Here is a 22625-nt window from a genome sequence, read left to right as displayed (position 1 = left end):
CACCAGGCGACCTGTCCAGCAATCATTGTCACCCTAGAAGACCCTCCAGCTAACAACACACAGACGATTCATCAGTGATTAAGGCCAGCTTTGTCCCTCCTCCGGCTAGAGAAGACTACAACGCTCAAGATGTGGGAAGTGACAGGACTGTCTTTACCAAACTCTCGGTCCATTCTATTAATCCAACTCCATTCACATAGATTTATCTAAACTAATCTATTTGTGTACAATTTGTAAATATACACGGACGTGGAGGTCTTCTCTCCTAATGAAGTTCCACGGTCCACCGCATCTCCAAATAAATTATTTATTTTCTTATTTCTATCTTCAGATGTTGTAATACTTCCTTTTCCAGTGAGGATGCTGTTTTCACCATCACATCTTCATACAGCACAAAGGGACGTCCCAGGACACTCATACCAACCAAACTATTTTAATAAGAAAACTATTCCTAACAAACCCAACCAACATTGATCAAAATGAGAAAACCTGGATGATATTTAATCAATATTTCTTAAGAACGAAAAATATTCGCACACACAAGAGGTGAAATCGCTGCATCTCCTTTCCTAATCATTAGAACTCGAAAAACCATTACTCAATAATAATAATAAGGGAAGGGATTAGCTATGAGGTTAGCATACTGGACTCCCACGCGGAGGTCCCGGGTTCGAATCCAGCAGCTGACCCTTAGATTTTCTCTTCCTAGGAGCTTCTTACAGCTCACTGTCCGGTGATGGACAGTGTTGTCTGTAACGAGAGAACACTGTCCGGAGGCCGGCAGTGCACTGAAAAAAGCACCGGGTGCCAATAACCTTAGATGTTGACGCGCCTTAAATCATTTTAAAAAAATAATAATACCACTAATAATAATAATAATAATAATAATAATAATAAATAATAATAATAATAAAAACTGGTACTATCGGACCAATCATCATCATTTACGACAAAGAAGAAGAAGATATAAGATGTTTAAATTATAAGGATTTTCATTCTTCATATGATTTTATAATAAAAGTAAATATAATTTTCAATGCTATGATTGGAGGACTGCATTTTACTTTTTTGATACTTTTGGCTCCCTTTAAAATGGGTTTATTTGGAAACTGATGCTCTTGAGATTAAGAAAATGAGATGTTACGAAATACTATAAAAAGGAATTTCAAAGAGTTTTATTCGCTTCTAGTATTTTTGAATTCCAGAAATAATTCATCCTAACTGTCCAGTGGGACCTCTGATATAGGCAGCAGTACTAGTGTCAAACAAAGCTGCAACACGGACTCCTAGGATCTAGGAGAGGGTGTAAATGATTGTGTTTATGGAGAATGCTGTGGTAATCTGTGATATGAAAGATCTGGAGTAAGTAGAATGGTTAGAGAGGTTTTACCCATCGGAGTCCTGCTTATAACATAGATATCAGTTTAAAGATATGTTGTTGAAATAATACATACCAAATCCATCTTCGGCGTTATCAGCTCTGACGTTCCCGGTTGCGTTCACCTTCATGAAAGAGTTTGCACAAACGCTGTAGAGGCGTACCGTGCGGTTAAGAGGAGCGCCGTCACAGAACACAATCTGCAACATAAATCAACCAAGTAAAATACATACACAAGTTCTTTTTAAGGACAGATACTCGCTTTGAAGGATGCCGAAATTCGAAGGAGATGTTTTTAGCAAAAGGGTCGGCTTGTGTGAGGGTACAAAGAATTTCTTTAATGAAAAAGCTGCTAGTAGCTAATCCCTTTATATTTCGAATTTGGTCGGGACGTGTCTTGGGTTCCTTGGCGGCCTTCACTGGAAACTAAAACTATTTTTTAAAACCTGAATTGTAAAACGTACAACTAGATTATTTGGGAATAATAAAAATGATTTAAATAAACAGCTGACTTATATGACGGATTTATGTGTTAAAGGAGGTTAAATATATCGCTAAAATCGAGTTTATCGAAAATTCCTAAACTCAATCGATTGTTTACTTTCTCCAAAGTAACTTCTAGGTTTTTCTTTAACCTTATACATAGATTAAAATACCCATAGATTTGTTATAGCTCTTTATAATTTTCCTAGAAAAATTCATAAGTTGATAATTCTTGCGCAGTAACCTTCCCCTGTAAGGTTACATTTCAGTGTAATGTAATGTAAATTATACAATTGTTAGTAAGAATTAAAAATAATTCAAGAAGTTTGAAGGGAATTTGTGAGTTGAACCTTGAGAAGAGCAGTAATAGAAAGTCGTGTTCTATTCTTCAAACAAAATTTTAATGAGTTCAATTATAAGTAAACAAGGAGCGGCAGGTGTTGGTCTAGTGGTCAAGAGTGTCGTTTTGGTGTTTGGGAGATCCCTAGATCGAATCCCGCGCGTAAGACTAACTTTTTATTTGTTAGAAAAAATTGTTTATAGTAAAGTATGAGCTTCTGAAACCTAATTGGTAGTTGGAGGTTAAGACCCGCCTGAAAAAAATGGGCGATTACTTTATAAGTGTACAAATTGTAAAAACCAGTGATCAATAATATGAGCTACCCAGTTATGCTTTGGATCTGGATTATTACATTGGTCCTGGAGAAGTGAGCTCCATTAAAGTAAAATGAAAGGAGAAGTTAAATCAGCCTGGAATCTGATCCCGGAAGCGAACGATCTGCTCCAAAAAAGGTGGTAACTACTTCACTATATGGTCTGTGATTGGGGTTGAACCCGCTTTCCACGTGTACTCAACGTGGCGTAATCGGCACCCTTCTGCGACATCAACTTAATAATAGAGCTGTAGGCCGCCTGCGCTTCAGCAAGCTTGCTGCACCAGAGATCTTCTAACATCTTGTCCTGTAAATCCCAAAACTTATATGGTGACGGCTTGTTGATTTTTTGCTTCTTTAAAAAAAAAAAAATTATTTCTGACCAGGGTCTGTATAATCGTGGAAAGATGGACAAGCCCAGCAATTAAAACTAAATAGAATCTGATGTGGAAAGAAGAGTACAGGTGCGGCTGAAGGTTCTTGGTGTGGCTCTACAATCATCATACTCTACAATCATATCATCCTGCGAGCGCCTTCATCACACCATCATCATTATAATTAGAAAAAATTAAATATATATACGCCACAAGTGTGAGCCACTGAAATTAGATCTCATTTCTTTTGGAATCATCGAACACTGGAATCTCTCTTGAAGCTATCTAATTATCCCAACTCGCCGAAAGATAAACAAAATTCAAAATTAAAAATGTATATATGTATATATACAAATTTGATTACTTAATTATTATATTAGTTAGTATAAAAATTGGGTTTGTGGCCCTCAAAATAAATATTTTTTAAAAAAAAAAATAGTTATCTATTTCTAGTTTCGTTTGTGTTATAATGTCAAGTTTATAGTTTTGTTTCTTTATTCAGGAAAAAATTATAATTATAGATTGTTCAAAAATTAGTTTATTTATTTTACGAGGGGGCCGAGGATATCTCCACAGGGCTGTGTTAGTAGAGTGTACGATTCTATGTTTGGAAAAAATAATAAGTAATTAATAAGAATGAAATTGTTACAAACTGATCTGGATTGTGCGTTGGTCCGTCCCAACTCTAAAAGGTAAAAATTGAAGGAAATTACGACACTTCATTTAAGTGCCGACAATTGATTTAATACATTTTTTTGGGGGGGGCGGAAATAGATCAACCGGAAGTATCAATTGACTCAATAGACTTTTCAGAATTTTGTGATTTTTTCGATATCGATAAAAATCGCGATTTTATTTAAACACAGGATGTTGATTACAATCGATCTACTATTCTGATTTGAGAAAATTTCCTGTTAAATTATGGGCCAATCTCTGTGCCATTCTCAAATAAGAAGAACATTTTCCAACCGGAAAATACTTCATGGAAAACGGCTGCAAGAGGATTACCTGAAAATTCGCATATACTCAAAGATTTGTAGCTTTTTTTTTATTTTATTGAATCATTTTTAGAGTTTAATTCATTTGAAGGCAGTTCTCACGAACTGGTCACCTGTTGAAGGGAAGTCTGGTGAGTGTGCACCCCCAAATAATGTAACACCAAGTCGCCAGATCAGCTGTTTAAGTGATTAACAGGTGGGAATAATGGAACAAAGTTCATCACTAAATAAAATAATAAATTCCTAATTTATCTACAGTGCAAACGAATTTATTTATTTTGTATCCCCACTCTACTCAAGTAAGGTATTTGTGAACAGGCGGGGAAGAGGTAAACGACACTTGTGGCAAGAGGCTATTCAGAAAATATTTGGTCACCCGTGACAACGTTTACATGGAGTGCCTTCGAGAGATAATCGTGACAATTCAGATAGACTTGAGGGCACTAAGAATGCAACAAAGATATCTCTTTAGGGAAGTGCTAAAAACTCCAATCCCGGTCATAATTCTGGAATGCTACACGACAAATGTTCAATTTGAGAAGGTATGAACGCTATGCGCTCGCACGGAGACAATCTGGAGTGAGACAATCCACATCTTCCTCTCTCTCCAACTGCGAATGTTGCAATTATGCAGGTTCACTCGCTCAACAATAAATCAATTAAATGCCCAAGAAATCGCACCAAACGGTCTTTGAGTGATGTAATCAGAGACCATACTTGGTGACGGCTTCACAAGTCTCAATATCAAAAATATGATGATGGCAATACTTCCGCTTGCAGGGAGTAAGATGAAGCGAAAGTAACAATGGAAACATCGAGCCCAAAATAGAAGGATGCCGACCTCTAGAAATCTAAAAGCAGCCGTGTATCTAGTAAACATATCAACAAAGTGGTGTTTTGAGATATGGGGCGGCAGTGGTGGTCTTGGGGGTGGAGAAGTTGAAACAGAGATGTTACACAGGATGTCTGTGGCGAGGGATCTGGGGCTACATGAAGTAGTGTGTATATAGGGCAATGACCCAACGAGGGCGGCAGGCTACAAAGAGAGTGTGACTGTAAGTTCTCCCGCCAAAACAACCCCTACTCAAGTTTGTTCGTAGGGCGCCAACCACTCTGCTACCTAGATTGGCGCGGAATGGCTTTTCCTCTTTGTCTAGTCATCCAACCCTGATTGATAGCCATGTTTGTACACCATCGGCGGGTCCGGGACGCGCCACTTGTACGGACAGTTCTCTCCTGTAGATACTTCTTTCTGTTTTAAGGGGAGGCTTCCATTGTTTGATTGATGACATTTTTTTGGAAAGGGAGTACGCGGTGCCTGGCTCCTCCTCTTCCTGCGATATAAATGTCTCGCTCACAAATATCCCACTCAAAATAAAAACAATAACTCAATGCTTACTAGATAGCAAACTATTTAACTGAGTACATCATTTTAGGGAATCAGGAGGAATCATAACTCACGATAAAACTCAAACTACTCGAATGATAAATCACAAAACGTTAAACAGATCGCAGACCTCGGGGAAATCGCCTCCATCTACGCTTTCCAGAGCGCTTCGCAGCACAAGAAGCAAACTGACAGACAGGCAGATAAACATAAATTACGGGAGAAGGTTCAAAAGTGATCCAATCACAATTCGTTTTGCCCTCTGGCCCGCCCAGAAGATAAACCCATTATTTATATTGTCCACACTAAGTGGGTCACCCTCAAACCAATCAGATCTCTATTATTCGGCTCCATTCTGTTGCTGCTTTAGTTTCATCATCTGCAGAGAAACAAACTAGATCTACTTGTCAAAACAACATTTAACAGTTGCATCTGTCAAAAAATAAATTAACTATTTTATTAATTGTGCCAATTTTGATTGCTTTTGGCAAAGATTGTGTACGATCACTGATGTAAAACTAGAGTCAAACCGAATAATCAGTCGCTAACGCAAACAGGGCCCTAACTCGCATTATCCAATTTGAAAGTTCGCATCTGGCTGCAAATCCCCTCCTCGAAACCCTTCTAAAATCAATACTCTCATAGAAAAAAACTTCGAACCAAAGGATTAGCTCTTTTTATGTCCAACGAAACTGTTTGGCGGCTACCAAGTAGGAATGACACAGTGTATTGGCATCAGGGAATCCTTAACTGCAGGTACCCGTGCTCTTCCTAGGAATTCCTGAAGAACCCGAGAAATCAAGAAATCTTAAGAAATCCGAATATTTTAAGGGTGTTATCCAGCATTTCAAGGGAGGACTTTGTGGGTGAGCTTACATTTGATTTGGTGAGTGGAAATCGCTAAAGTCTAGCTCGGCGCGTTACCTTGGGCATCACTGGGACAGTGGCTATCAAGATTTTTACTTCTTTTTCTTTGGGGGTGCAATGCAGCCTTCACAGATCTATTGTGCCCTACATATTCTTTAAGAACATTTGGGTTATCTTAGAATGTGAAAATGTAATGCATTGTGAGAAGGGTAACTGTCCAGACACCTGAATCTCCTTTGACCAACTAAAAGATATAAGTCGGTGAGGAAATGAAGTCTCCCAAATCCCATCTATAGAAACTTTTAAGTCTGAATCAGTCATACTCTAGCATGCAGGCTTCTTCCTATTTTTTGAGCGCCCCTTACAGATTCGAAAGCTTCGGGTCCCAAGCCAGGCAAGTCAAGTTAACGGCTAGAAATCAAGCTACAGACAGAAAGCCAAGGTATAGACAAAAAAAAGTGAAGCCCGGAAGTCAAAATGGAGAAAGGATGTCAAGATATAGACAAGAAGTCAAAGACTACTTACCATCATTAAGATGAGAATGAATAACTTGGCAGACAGTGCAAGTGGTGACCTGAAACAAAAATAATTGCATTATTATTGTAATGATAGCAATAACTATAACCTTATTATCACAAATAATCCTTATATAGTAGTTTGTAATATCGTCAATTATTATTTGAAAGGTAAATTATTTAGTAAAAAAAGTATTACCCCATTTGTTTCAAGATTTTTTACAAATATTTCTTCTAAGATTTGAGCAGATATTGGGTAATAGCTCTAAAACCGGAAATCGGAACTCTGGTTGAGACCACACAGCCTAAAGAACGCGCACCTCGACTACTTGCCCATCCCAGTGTACTGCAAATACATTTCCTTATCTGATTTTCGATAACTCTCAAGCTCAAATTCATTTAATGTATTTAATAAAACTGTATTATCTATTTAGTGAAGTTGGAGATGCGTCATCCAAATTTTTTAATTTATTTAAATACCTGCACAGTTAGGTAATTACACCCTTTGGGGATCGCCGACTTATATCTTTCAATTCTTGGCCCTCGGAGGGCACATTTCCTGGGTGTTCCACATACCGTTAAACTATCCGAAGATTAAGATAAAATAAATGACCATGTGTACATAAAAAGTAAAAATATATTATTTAAAAACAATACGATTAAGAATTCAGATTGGAGGTAATCCTTGGGAAGTCTGGTTGCGACATTCGAGACGACCTGGAAGGAAGTGGGTTCGAGAGCCAGCGCGATAGTTCTGTTCAGCCACACTCTGTGACGGTACAGACTTTCGTAGATGAAGATTCCTTTCCGGTCGGCCTGACAACCGTTGCCGAGCACGTAGCCTCTGGAAAGGATGCCGATCGCCTGGCCACCACAGATGATCGCCGAACCGGAATCACCGACACAAGGTCCTCGGCCGTTCAACATCGGCACACAGAGAATGCGCGTCGTGAAGAAATGCACCACGTACAGACATCTACGGAAGCTGAAGACACGCATGTCGTCGATTTTGGTGAGTATAATGTTCTTTGTATCCTGATGAGCCACATTTTTGTTAAGTCCATAGCCGAGTGTGACGCATTGCATGTTGACAAAGTACCCTTTTGGCAGATATTTATCAAAATATAAACTTAATTGTTGCGATTTAATTTCCGTTTGTGTTTTTACAATAGCAATATCGTTTTCCACTTTCTCCAGATATAGGGGATGTATGAACAGATTGGATACTAGGTAGTCATGGTAATGTTTTTGGCTGTCGTGCACTCGGATCCTGATGTGCGTGGTATAGACGACATCTTTCTCCAGGAAACAGTGGGCGGCTGTGATCACAAGGAAGTCGTGGAACACGGACCCCGTACACACCTTGTAGTGGGTGCCGTTGAAGGTGAGCACCATCACCACGAACGAATAGTTGAAACTATACGGCACGAATTCACCGCCGAACATTCTTGATAGACTTTAGTCACTGTTGGCTAATCAAATCTATCACCTTGGTTACACATATAACACATTTCCTTTTTGTTAAACATGTGTTTTCTGGTTTATTTTCAAACAGCATTATCATCATATAATTAAGAAATCTGGTTTGAAGACGCACATGACCTTTGTGTAATTAAATTCTTTTTAGAAGTTAGGGGTGCTACAGAAGAAAGCGGAAGTATAGGCACCAATAACCCGGTAACCCATTGTTTACCTAATTTAAAGAAAACCAGATAATCAGGGGAACCCAATCAGTAAATCGATTTTCGTAGATTTTAGCGATTTTACGCAAATGGTATCTTTTAAGTGTCAAGATATCTTTTTAGAACATGTTTCCAGGAAATCTATCAAAGTTTACATGTATTTAGGTCAGAAGGAGTCGTGCGAGTCACTCCACCATTTTTTTGGTTGTTGGTCTCGAGTCCAGGTGTACTCTGGGATTTGCCCTTGCTCGAAGTCACAATTTGTAACCAGTTAACAAGAGAACATTACTTTCCCTCAGTTATTGTAAGGTCACAATGACAGAACTGTTTTCCTATGAAGCTGTCAGCGCAGTAGTTGCATTGTAATAAAACTACTGGCAGTAGTTTTACTATCTCTATTACTTCTGTCAGTAATTACTATTGTAGACGGAGTTATTACAGGGACATTAGTTAGTGTTACACCTCAGTTTTTTTATTATTATTATTATTATACCTTTTAAAGGTAATAAAACTAGATGGCTAGAGTGGATTCCTTTGTGATGCAACTCTTCGATGCACTTATCTGCATCTGCACAGGATTTCCCTTCCCAACCGGCTCTCCGTGGACTCTAAACTATTCCATCAAAACTAGCTAGACTATATGTACTCGTAGTAAGATTGGTAACGTGTTGTCAAGTTTTTGGTGATCATAAAGAAGTTAAGATGGCGCCCGGCCACTCATCTCCAGGATAAGCTGAAGAACAACATCTGATCTAGAGACTTACCACAGCACAGTTTACGTAAATAATTTTTTTTTGTTAAAACTAACAATTTGTAACGAAAATAGTCTATTTTAAAATTATTTATGAACACTATAAACGATATCATGAAAATATGGGTTCTAATATAATAATTATTAATATTTAACAGGTGGAAAAGTAGCCTAGAAGTGTCCGCTAAAGAAAAACAAAACAAAAATCGTTCGAGGGAACATCGAATAACTGATAAATCGATTTAGTAAAGTCACCCTTCCCGATTTTGTTCAGCAGATTATTGCCAGGTCCGATTGTGGAATCAAAATCAGTCATCAAATTGGATCTTGCTGCGAATTTTTCATCTTACGCTCGACCAAGAGCACACAACAATTTGGACAAAGCGTTTTTTTCACTCTGAGAGGTATTGTTCATGTTCAGGAAAAATATAAATAATAATAATAGTGTCGGTTTGAGCAAAACAACAACTGTAGTTTTGTATCGTTCGTTATCGCCAACTTCACGACAGTGACTGTATCGTTGAGCCTCTCGCGTGCTCACCAAGTACTCCTGAGCATGAAGAAGAGAAGCAATGAATGAATGATGAATACACACCAGGAATGTTATGAAACAAACGCTGGTGTCGAACTGAAAAACAAGTTTCTTTACATAGAAACCACGTGTGCAGTCTATTGTGGCCCTACACCTGTACCACATCTACCTGAGTTACCACACACTCAACGGCACCTCAAACTCTCAATAGTTCACTCAACCTAGTGGTGCATTCTTCCATCAACTTAGAAGAATGAGATCAAAATTTACCACTTACATTTTTATTGCAGACCCTAAGAATCTATTGGTGAAGTTTTTACTTGTTCCCAACTTTAAATATCAAAATACAAAATAATACTATGCAGTTTTGAAACTAGTACAAGTAAACAACACTCCAAGGAAAGTGTCCGCGTTAAAATAAATTTCCCGCGGAAAATGTGACAAACAGGGAAATGCTACTTCTGAGAGCCAGGAGCAGTTTTAGTTTCCCCTATAATATGTGGGTTTATCGGGAATATTTTTAGGGATTAAAATGATCGCTATAATCCCGAGTTTAAAGACAAAAAAATCACTTCCACTTCTCCTTAAATTATGCTTACTATCTACTCACACAAAAGCCAGAAATTTCTTTTTAAAATATTTTCATTTTTAGCTAATGCTGAGGAAGAAATGGGATATGTGATACGTCATTGAATTGTACGATGAGTTCATTAAGTAAAAAGTGATGAATTTTGTAGCTTATTCCAGGAGAAAGATTACGGCTGTAAGTAGGCCTAAACACAAAAGAGTTTGGCTAAATAAGGGAACTATCGCGCTCTCATATTGGGGATTATCCCTTCCACAAGAGATTGACAACTCCAGGAATAAACCTCTGGGATTCTTTTCATGAAATTCGATTTTATTTTGGGATTCTTACCACGTTTTCACCTTAAAAGTTCTCTTATTGCAGTGAATCTGTTCAAAAGAAGGTCCTGTAAATATTGAAACCAGATTTTCTTTATTTATTAACTTTTTACGCCCTCAGCATCTTTAAAGATAAAACAAAATTATTAGCAGAACACGTTAATGGTGGATACATTAAGTGCGGATCGAGTTGGCAGTGAGTTAGCACGCAGAGCTATTCCCGGTATGTGTTATGTCAACACAGAGTGTTGATACCTGAACTATTGTTGACTCTATATTCAACTTGTTGATATGTCACTCTGTTTGTATTAGTTTGTAGTTGTGGGTAAATATTAATTTGAATTAATAAACAACAAAAATTTACACATGGCTTTTTTGTTTAATCTTTTGTAACGGTTTAACAAAAGGGAACGAAAGAAAACTCCCTGAGATCCTCATCATCCAGCAACATCATATCTGGGAACCTCCAAGGCATAGTTAGCACCTAGAGACCGTCCCAGCGATTTAACTTCTCCTGAAACTAGGAGCACTTATTGGTAAGAACACCGCTGGAATTTTTTCATCGTTCACCTTTTATTAAATGAGTTCTCAGTTGTTAATTGGATAAAATACGAAAAAAGTAAATTCTATTCGCGGATGGATTCGAATTATTGGTCAAAGTGCGCTGACTGGCAACTTTAAGGTGCACGAAGATGGAGGCCAGATCAACTACACAATCTATACGATACTCAATAGATTTGGCTGCAAGGAATAACTAGTGTTTTGAAATTACAGCTTCTTTTGTCGCTTCGCATTTTAGAGTAATTAAAAACAAAAAAATTGAATTATAATTGTAGAGTTTAGTGGCGCTAATAGATTGCAATTAGAGGCCGAATGTACGAGGTGAATGGGTATGCTAAGAGTATAGACTATAACTGACCAGATGTTGGTACCACTGAAACAATTAACCGGGACGTTAACTACAGAGTAGCCTTCCAGATCTTTCATTCGCCACTAATACCCGAGAGACGGAATTACTGCCAAGAATTATGGGCAATTAGAATGATATATGAGCGAAGTATGGGAGAGTTCTTCAGGTCTTTAATCCAGCGGCTCACCAATATGCACCCATCTCTACAGTCTTCGAGGAGACTAGACTTCCTCTTTGTGTGGACGTCAGACAATCGGTAGCTCTCCTCAAGTCCTTAGATCCGCCATTGTCAAAATGACCAATTTGTATTCCAAAATGTTATCCACCTCCCCCGCGCCAACTGCTCTAGAACTTTTTCTTAAGGCAATCTCCAAACGAGGTTTAGAGGAAATTGTAAGCGGGACTTACGGGGACCTCTAAATGGTACTTCCGGCGAGAGATTTGTTCCCCAAGTTAGTCTCCATGGGAATCCCGTGGCTTCCAACCGGATATTTCCCGACGAAATACGATCGCAATAATTCCTCTAACTCGATGCTATCACCAACATTGGCCTTACAAATAGAAAATAGATACATGTCACCTACTCAAAAGGAATTTCAAAACGATTCAATAACCACTTAATTGCTCAAATTGTAATTTTATTAATTTAAAAACGTAAATGTTAGGTAAGGTTAGGTTAGGTCAATTTGGTTTTATGTAATTAATTAAAAGAAATAAATTAAAACTAAATAAACTAATAAATTAAAACCCTAATTTTGGGCGATTTCTGTAAAAGGAAATAAGCCGAAATGAAAGATTTATAGTTATAATAATGTTAAGCATCAGGTTGGTTGATTTCTATTTCTAACTCTGACTGTCGGCTATCGATTACGATTTTTCATTGTCGAAATTTGATGACCAGCCAGCTGACAGTCGAGCATTATATACATTCTGATCGTTTCGTAAAATACTTTCCAGTAAAACAATCGATATCAAAAAATTTGGCATGATCGATATACTTGCTCTAAAAAAAATATGGTTTCGTAAGCGGCTGCCATTGCACAAGGCGAACTATCGAATCAGTCATTCAATCGATTCAATGTTGTTACCTACTACTAGATTATTCTAGTAATTCATTCTAAATAAAATGCTCTGTTCAATGACAACTAATTCAATCTCTCTCCTAACAGTTCAATGACTGCAAGGTAAACCTAGCGCAATAAGCATCATTCTCTCGTCTCCATATTCCCTAAGAGAACAGCTGTATCGGCACATATCTGAATTAATTCTCTCTGTCAGCTGATTTTCTTTTAATTGTAATTTTCACTTTTAAATTTAATCAACCTTAGACAGGGGTTATTTGGTGCTGAAAATGTAAACAATATCTACTAGTTATTACACATTATTCTGAACTCCTAATCAATAGAAATACATAGTATTTCGTAGTTCGCACAAAAAATACAAGTTTTCTAGCCGGAAAAATAATAAATAGCGCTTTGCTTTTGTGCATGTGTTCGTAAACGGAAATTTGGAAACGAAATTATTACTAACATTTAGGTGTTTTAGAAATATACTCCACTAAAGTTTTACAGATGGTAATAGTTATTTATTTAACAAGTGTGGAAAGTAGTACTTTTCCTCACACGAGGCAGGGTTTGCACGCACGAGCGAGCGAAGCGAGGCGAGTACAAGTGCAAATTGCCGAGTGTGAGGAAAATACTTTACACTCAAGTTAAATATTATATTTTTTCTGCAACCATTAGGGTTATTAACTAAAAAAAAAAAAAAACTAAACAGGAATCACTAGAATCCATTTTAAATTTCTATAAGGTAACACTATAACCTTTTTAACTGTTATAATTAAAAATATCTAATTATTTATTAAAATATTATTTTTATTTCTATATTCCTTTCAATTTTTATTTTATTTTTTTAATATTCGTTTTTTAATTATTTAGATAAAATAAATTTAAATAAGCTTATTAAAGTTTTACAGAAAATATTTAATAACAAAACTTCTTATATCAAGGAAGCACAATAAAGTTTTTCCACTCACTAGTGAGGAAAGTGACACTAATGGGAATTTTTCCCCACTAGTGAGGTAAAGTTGGGCATTACACAGCTGATTTTAATTGAGTAATGAGAACATTCCTAGATGGTTGCAGAAAAAATCGTATTTACCGACAATCTCGTTTGGATGCTCATAAGTGAATAAATCTTTGAAACCACTGTCAGCAACCTCCGGATAAAGGAATGTCAATGCCTTTCGCTGTAAGATGTCCGATGAAAGTTATCAACGATTTTACAACTTTCTAAAAAAGGTGACAGAAACAGATTTGCCACGCGTCATCGCCGAACGAGAAAAAATAAAATGAGTGACACGTTTAGTGAACAGTGGTTGGAAAAACCAGAACAAACAATAATATTGGAAAGAAAAATGTATGTAGGTAGTTGGTAGTGATAGACATGAAGTGGACTCTGCCGAGGGCATTTCCGTCGTCGAGTGAGTGAGTTTGTATGGCAGGAAGATGAGTGATGAGTTCAAGAGGCTGCAGATCAGGGTCGGACATGGACTGCTCGTTGTGTCAGTGGCCGAACTGGCGTTCCAGCACAACGACTCCAGTCACGCTGAAGACAAGTCAGTGGTTGACGCTTTCTCATTGTTGTTTCCGATTCACAGGTTAACAATGGAACCACGTGCTCTTACCATTAGTAAGGGGAAGTGGTCAAATTTCCAGTATTGATTTTTGCCAGGAAATATCCGCTTTGAAGCTTAGTGAAAGTGGTCTAAAGAGGGGGAACATTCCTCTAACGTGCTATTTAAGTGTGGTGTACGGCCTCAGTTATCTGTATGATATTAAAATTAACTGAAAATGTTCGTAAACTTCCAAACTGAAAAAAGTGACGACCCAAAGTGCCAGTTTTTAATCAATGTTTTTTGCAACTGCGCAAATAGCGATATCAGGAAGTCATGATTATTTATTATTTACTTATATAAATAGCTTTTTAAATTATATTTTAATTTTCTCATACAGTAAGAGATGTACTAGCTGGCTCAAAAACAAATTAAAGCCAGGAAAAAAAACATACATATTTCATTTCCGGTACAGCCATGGCAGCCGACCAAAACATTTCATTAAAAAAACCGGAAATAGCGCTTCATCGAAGGGATTTTCCTCTGTATCGAGATTTTGTAACAGTGAGCAGGTAGATTTTCTCCCTAAATCTCATTTGAACTGAGGTGCGTAATTTCACCGTCTGGATAGTGTTGTGACAGTTGGTGGTCCAGTTCGACTCTTCGGTGCAGCAATTTTTGATAGATATTCCAAGAAACTTGGGAAACTTTTTCTGGTTAGGTTGAGTTTGTCTGTTCCTCACATACTCGTTCTAAACCATTTCTGCCAACTCAGGGTAGCACAGAGGAAGACTTAAGACATCCGTTAAGACATGAGCAGATTAAATTCGTAACCAGTTTGTAAATAAAGTTTTATTTAGTAGAATTTTGGTTAAAAATGAAATTTTGGTAGACCAAAACGTTCTTTGGGTATTTCAGGTAGATTTGCACCTTGTCCCATCAAAGCCAACGCTGCAACTAGTTGTGTAAATGCGTTTCTTATCGACATGTCCCACTTCGGGTTGACGGATTGTGCCGTGGGCTGCCACTATCACAAATATCTTGGAGTATTACTAGATCTTGGGCTGACCTTTACCCCCACATAAAGGATGGAGTCCCGCTGTTCTGCAGGGACTCTAAACTGTCTCCAGAGAGAATAAACTCCTGATGTACAAGGTAGTGGGATAGACCCATGTTACTTTATGCTTGTCTCTCCTGGAGTTTTTTTTTGTTTTCTTTTTTTGGCATTGGCTTTCGCCATACAGCCAGCACCGTCTAGGAGCTTATCACTAGAATATCACGCACTCTCCATTCTTACTTATAAATACATTCGCTTCACACATTCATCCCTCTACTATATACAACTATTTACATACAAACTTACCAATTTATGGATGGATCAGTACTCTATATTCCTGCCATCCTTACAGCTTAACAGAAATTAAAATCACCGTAATCCTTCTCTAATCATTTTCTTGCATTCATTCTATAACTTTTAAATACATTCATATTTCTTTGCTAGCTCTGCTATAGACTTAAGCACATGCTCCTGGAGTCTGACGTGTCGATCCAATATCGCCTCGCTGCAAATAATCCAAAATAAATTCCTCAGGCTTGTGACAACTTCCGCCCCGCTACAGACCGTATTATAGACTTACACTCTAACATGGACTATGTAGAACACTACATCAAGTACCTCGCTACTGGATTCTTCAGCAAATGCGAATCAAGTCACAACCACCTCTGCAGACGAATAGGTGACTATAATATGGACACGGTGCACAGGCACAGGAGAGTTAGGGACTCCCTGAATTGAAATCTCTCTTATAAGCTGGGGGTTTTTCACTGTTTTCCCCTTAGTATAAAATGTAATTTAATAAATTTGTTGTAAGAAACTCTGTCTGGAGGTTATAGTACTTAACTGGCACTCCGCTCTGTATGTATGTATTTTATATGTGAAATAAAAAACAAATTTATCTATCAATCTAATGCGTTTCTTTAATTATCTACTAAACACTCCGGACATGCACTTTGCCATCTTGAGCGGCCATTCTGGTCTGAACAGTCCGCTCCCTAAACAAAAAACTAGTTTTTTCAGGGTTGATCACGCAAACACTCACGAGAAATCACGTGCAAATATTCCCTAAAAAAAAGATTCTTCAATTTAAAAGTGGATGGTAAATTATCTGGGAATTGCCAAGTGCTTGATACGATTCTCTAGGGATAAACATTTTCATTAGAGAATTTCCTGAATATTTCCCTCTTTCATGTTATTTCCCGCGTAAAGATTTTCCTATTTCTCCTCCCCCCACACACACAGAATTTCCTAATGATTGAACAAAGGAAAAGCGGTGCCCTAGTTACGTAAACTAACTTTACTAAACTATCCTCCTATACACGTGTCCGGGTTTGAGTGTACCAATTTGAATCAATAACACAAATAAATACCAATAATTAAAAAAAATTAAAAGAAAATAAAAATAATTAAAAAAGCAAACCAATTATAAATGTGTGAGATAAAAAAGAATTATAAAATCAAAATATTGAGACAAGTGCTTGTTGTTTAGATGATCGACCGAACAGCTACTCCATTATCAGATATCGATAAGCGGACAAGTTGACCGAATTTCCAATAGAAAGATTAATGTTATTTAGGGAAAAAGTTGTCGAAGGCCGACAGTGGTACGCATGCGCTCAGCTGGGTAATTTTTTTGAACTAAAAAGAGGAAGTTTGGAAACTCGAGTTTCCACTTGGTATAGACCAACCAACCGTTTCTAAAAGACGCTCCTATGGAAACTGCAAACTGCAAATGTTAAACAAGTTGGCAATGATAAGACACTATTTTGCAGCCATTGTGTGGGGCGTTACAGCGGCCCCCAGATAGCCCCCGGACTTTCCCTTCCCAATAACAACACCTAGGCGCCAATTAGTTTCCAATTCCTCTCCGGAAGTAGTGAAGAGGAAATCAAGCAATTTACAGTTTCCGAAGGATTACAATCATGCAAAATTTTTTAGATTTCACGGAAATATCAATTTTAGAAGAGTTTGAACTTAGTGCTTTTCCTTTGCTCCACCTGTTGCTTCATATATCCGTTACTCAGGAGGCTGCTGCCAGTGGTCTTCATAGGGTTTCACCCCTCTGCCACCTCCACAGCCATTTCGTGTGGTCCCCAAGTCTGGCTCGGCCTTGCTTTTCAGAGTCGGCTCCATCTTTCAACCTCTGGGCGCACCAAGTCACCTGCTTATTTTCACTTAATAACTGTCTCTCTCATTTCTGTTAGCATCCTCATGTAATTTATTTGTCTTATTACCTCATTTTCTTGCTTCCGAACAAAAACGATTTTCTGTATTTATTGTAAATCCACCATTCTAGATAAAAATCTTATTTTAATTTCTTTCAACCTATCTCGTACATGTAGATCTTTATTTTAGTAAAATGGTATTACCGATCGACTGATCTGGCCCAAAAAACCTTTGGCATCCTGGTTGTTGGGTCCTTTGGCAATTACGGAAAGAAAAAGCGTGAGAATATTAAACCAGAATCTGGCGGAGTATCAAAAAAGAAAAAACCCTCAACTATCTTGATATTTTAATTATCTTAAATTTTGTTTACATCTCATTATCAGTATTAATAGAAGATAAGAACAATTATGATAAAAATTAGTAATAATAATTAAACATAAATATATAGACAGTAAAACTGATTATTTTTTTTAAAAAACCAAATATATGTAAGAGATATGGCCGTGATTTAAGTAATAATAAACAAACAATAAATAGAAATAAATTACTAGTTATCTGTAAACTGACGTGGACATCTGGCTTCTACAAATTGATTACGAAACACACTTGATGCAGGTACTCCTGAGTGTGCTGCAGGATCTTGGAACGAAAATTGTCAAATATAAATTCAAGTGCAATCGAATTTTTTGAACTGATTGAATTTCATTCTTACTTCCTATAACTCCAAGTGAGTGGGGGGCTAGATGGAGCTTTCCGCACAGAGAGTACATGCTTCGGTTCGCGTAGTCTAATTTACAGGATGTATCAAAGCATTTAATTTCCTGTTTCCAATTTGGTGACCCCCAAAGATATCCCAGAAGCTCTGCGTCTCAAGAAGTCTAGACAGAGTGGCAGCCACGATCGCATTTTTGCGCGGACTCTCTCATAGTAGTTATTGTTACAGTAAATCTCAATGGTAAATCACAGCTGACTGATAAAGTACAGCCCAACAAAAATTACAGAGAAAAATCTGGATTTAAGACGAAGAAAAACCTGAGATCATAGGCTTCCGTCTGTTTTTAGCTCACCAAGAATGGTATTTTCGAATCGCAACTATCTCGAGATACTTAGCAAATAATTTTCATTCGTATCAGTACAGTCCATTTCTTTTTGAAGTCGTTTGTTTCAACCTTATTCTATGCCAAAGATTTAAACTCTTTTAACTTTAAAAGATTGTAGAAAATAACATAATAATAAGAAAACAAAATGCCTCGTTAGAAATTTAAATACGTTTGTTCACATTACCAACTCATTATTTTAAAGGCTAGCATAAATTAATTGAGTTATTTCCTGCTCTAATTGTATCTTAAAGCGACGTACAGACAGAACAGCTGATTTCCGTCGTAATGACAGCTGATTTCTCATTACTAAATTATTATTGGGCCACAATTCGCCTGCTATCTACCCAATGAGATACCCCGATTTTGTTTTTGAACACCTTTAATACGTTATCTTTATTACGGTTTGATTGTTATAAAATAGGTCATACTTAGTAAATAAGGGAGAGAATTTAATTATTATTTTGATGTTGTTAATAATATTATTATTGCGAATGAGTAAAATGTTTGTTTTAGCGTAATTAAACTGTGTAATTATTACAACCAAATGGAGTAAACAGGAATATCCTCCACAATCGCTTTCTTCCCTCCGCGCAACAGTCCCGCGGTTTTCCTTCGGGAGTTTGTAATGTACGGAGGAGAATAACTGCGACAATGTAAGTTCCCCATAATATCTCTTCTGTTCGCGACTGCTGTGGTTTCACGATGAAAGGAGGGCCGGGGGAGACTCCCAGGGTTATTTGGCTTTGATCTGGGGAGATGTTCCTAAAGTTGGGTGCAGTCGAGGATCATGGAAGATGTATAGCCCTCGGAGGCTAATGGTCTAAGACAAACATTTTGGGACGGGTTGCAGCCTTGAAGGGTAGTCAAGAGAAGCTGCGCCATCATGGTTAGGACGATCTTTGCTTACTGTGGCAATCTTTTATTGGTAACATTATCCCGAGGAAAAGAGCACTTCTGAGCGAGGGAAGCCATTCTAGAATTGTGGTAAAGTACCATGCCGGGCTGATTTTAGAACTTGGTCACCTGTTAAATGTGAATAAGAAATTATACATTTGCCGGAAACCGGAAACCCACCATTGAATCTAAACCAAATCCGCCCGATTTCACTTACCACTACAGCGATGGGATAATAATCGCCAGCATTGGTAATTGCTGAAACAAAAATTTCACGAACAAAATAAAGAATTTAGTCTTTGAACACGATAGAGAAGGCACTGGCTGATCGATTACTTTCTTATCGTCTTAACGACTGTTATTAGTTTCATTTACATAACAATTAATTTATCGCCACTCTCGATTAGACGGAATATCGAGAGAGATATGCCCCATTTGCATGTCACGCTCCCCCTCTCCAGATAAAAGTATTAAAAAGCGATTTCTTTTCCCCCACACTCTACTTCTATCTTTTCTCTTGTCAATTTTATTCAACATTAAATCCATTATAAATCAGAATTGTCACTATCAGTAGTAAGTACGTAATAGTGGGCCATTAAATGTTTTACAATTTTATTTTTATTACCGAATAGTTTAGCTTTATTATTGCTGGACCCAGGAATGTTCATTAATCAATGTGAAAATTTACGTCAACAAAGCAAATCATATTTTCTTTGTGATTTTTTTTTTTTTATTATTTATGTCATGACGTAGACTGAGAGCATGATTTACTGACGTAATTTAGTGGGCAGGAAGCACAGGCAGAATTTAGTTTCAATTTGAAGGAAATACACATCTGAGGCCGCCCCTGAGTAAAGAAAAAGTGGCATTCAACTACTGAATGAAATAGTTTTCTAGAAGAAATCGATAAGAACACCTTTGGGGGCGAGGATCGGGTATCTCTAAGGTGCCATTTTGGTGTTATTTATGGTCCTACCGTTTTTAACGCTATTAAGGAAAATTAATTCTGTTGCTTCTGAATTTTGCAGAAAATTTGTAAATAAAAATATCTAAAATAACTGTAACACGATTAATTACAAAATTAGGTAGGAAAGGGCACTTAAAGGGCATTCGGGGATAGCGCAGATGCGCCCTCAGACGGCCGTACAGCTAACCAGCCCTTAAACCACTTTCCTTAGAAATATGATAGAAATTAAAGCGTAATGTCTACATGTAGTTGCATCAAAAGAAGTTTAGTGAAACCAGTTGGCAATACTGCTACTTCCGAAAGAGGAATAGTGCTTTAAACTCGGAATTTCAGCAAGAGATACGAGATACTCGTACAATATTGTAGAGCCAATATGGCGTTTTCCATCCCTCTCTCCAAAAAAAAGTGCCTTCAATTACGTGGAAATAAAGTTTAAGATCTAAAAACTTTTAGTTGGGCATAATTTACCCAGTTCAAAAACAATTTGGTAGAGTCACTTCCGCCGAAAATCTCACAAAAGTGTAGCAGAACGGGTGGAGAGATTGACTAGGTAAGGTACAACCAGGCCCCCTGATGTGAGACCCAATTGTAGAAGTTTCAGCTTGATGTACAGACACTTGAAGTTGAAAGAAACCTTGAAATCTATGCTAAGTATAAAACGTGCGATTGGTTACCTACAACTATCTAAACTACAAATTTACTAATGTTTCGTAGGTTTCATTACTAAATCGACCTACTTTGTAACAACTGTACAAACTGCAAGGCTTTCATAGTTGCTTACATTTACAAAATCACTAGTTTCTGTTTTGTTTAATTATCTATTTTTACTATTATGTTTTTGTTTTAGAATTAATGATTCATTACTTTAAATTTAATTAGTATTTGTAATCATTCTTTAGTAGTAATTGTCAAAAGATTATTTTATCATCTTGTGCAGTATAGTTCTGGTCGTAATTCTCAAGATCTTGATGAACCAGTTACAGTAGAGATGTAAAGATCACTCAGGATGAAGGAGTGCATGGCAAAGAAAATTAATCAAAATCCAGAGAGAAAACTCGCAGGACTTCCTCTTGTATCATTCACAGCATCCTCCTCATTGAGATTATTTTCCCTGGAGTAAATAGGTTCCTGTAGTTATTACAGGAATAGCAGTAAATAGACCACAGTCAGACACGCCCCCAACACTTGCACTGAGCAATGTTCTTTCTTCGGTTTTTCTCACAAACTCGGATCTGAAGCAGGTTAATTCATTCAAGGTAAATTATCCGGCTAAAATCGTAGCGTTCTCTGAAATAGCACTTGAAATGATAAGCGTAAATATCTCCTCACTCAGAAACCTTATTTAAATTCTACGGAAATAGTTCTAATTAAAAATGTTGGTATTGTACCTAAACTTAAGCGTTCTGGTCAACTGGTTATTTAAAAAATTGTAGAAATCTAAAGCTTCTGGTCTCTGTATTAAATTTTGAAGTAGACTTTTAGTTACACACTTAATCTTCCTTAATATTGTATCATTAAAGAATCGTACATTACAGGGGTAGTTGAGTGGGTAATTCCTCCCAAGTCTGTTTAATACAATTTTACGGGTAAAAAAAATGTTGCAGATAAAAGTTTAGATCTACAAACGTGCCAAGAGGTTAACAAGTTCAAGGAAAAACTGTAGAGCTGTTAGAAACGCTCTCATTGAAGTAATTTTCCCGATTTTCATTGCTAACACAAAGTTTGTGCTCATTTTTCGTTTTTTAGGAGAGAAGAAAATTCAATAATGTATATGGCGGCACGATAATTCGAGTGGGTGTTCATAGAGGAAATCTGCGCTCATACGAAGGAAGCGACATAGTTTAAACAAAATGTTAAAATGGAATATAAACAGAAGTGAGACTACTTACAGTGTAATACTGCTAATTGTGGCTGGTTGGTGTAGATAACGAGTCTATCCGCAATTTAAATTTCTGCACGGCTAACAACAACGATCGGTTACACACTGTTGACAAACAATAATGCACGCACATACTCCTGCGGCTCGACAAGTCTCTAGACAACGACGGGTGGCTGTATGTATACAAGGAGGTAAGATTCCCAAATGGAATAGTTCGCAGATACTGGCGGATCGGCGAGAACTGGTGGGGTTATTTATGAGCCAATGTGCGGCCGCTTATCTCAGCGGACCAGTGCTGCCAACAACACACTCCGCGCGCTAGTGTTGACAGTTTGTGCACCTCATTTACCTGTCAGTCAAGTGACTAGAACGGGAGGGGGTCTCCATTGTAATGCAGTGAATATTTTGTACGCGTACCTCATTGTAAGTGGAAGTATTGTAATCGAGCAGCTTTAGTAAATCATGTTTTAAACGGAATTATTCGTTTAGTCCAAAGAAGTTGGTTTTTCTAAAGC

General features: G+C 37.4%; 2 protein-coding genes across 4 annotated transcripts in view; both read right to left on the bottom strand.

Annotated features, from left to right (window-relative positions):
• Positions 1–22625, bottom strand: part of LOC141462110 (uncharacterized) — a 119692-nt gene that overhangs the window by 12464 nt on the left and 84603 nt on the right. For 2 of the 3 annotated variants that reach the window (XM_074143697.1, XM_074143698.1), the window contains exons 2-3: positions 6666–6714; positions 1455–1578 (exon numbers count right to left, since the gene is read on the bottom strand). In XM_074143697.1, the coding sequence (XP_073999798.1) occupies positions 1455–1578; positions 6666–6714 (173 nt within the window). Of the gene's footprint in view, positions 1–1454; positions 1579–6665; positions 6715–22120; positions 22398–22625 lie in introns of those variants that run through there. The other variant, XM_074143699.1, reaches the window with a different exon arrangement.
• Positions 6803–8820, bottom strand: LOC141462183 (trypsin-3-like). Its single transcript, XM_074143828.1, has one exon. The coding sequence runs from the start codon at positions 8099–8101 to the stop codon at positions 7250–7252; it is 852 nt and encodes a 283-aa protein (XP_073999929.1). The 5' UTR covers positions 8102–8820; the 3' UTR covers positions 6803–7249.

The sequence above is a fragment of the Rhodnius prolixus genome, unplaced genomic scaffold, assembly GCF_049639745.1.
Source record: "Rhodnius prolixus isolate KJV_2025 unplaced genomic scaffold, Rpr scaffold_18, whole genome shotgun sequence".
Classification (NCBI taxonomy): Eukaryota; Metazoa; Arthropoda; class Insecta; order Hemiptera; family Reduviidae; genus Rhodnius; species Rhodnius prolixus.
The sequence above is the reverse complement of the archived record's forward strand: the minus strand, read 5'-3'. Positions and strand labels throughout refer to the sequence as shown.

Coding starts and splice junctions, on each gene's coding strand:
- LOC141462183 (XM_074143828.1), bottom strand. CDS start 8,101: ATGTTCGGCGGTGAATTCGTGCCGTATAGTTTCAACTATTCGTTCGTG.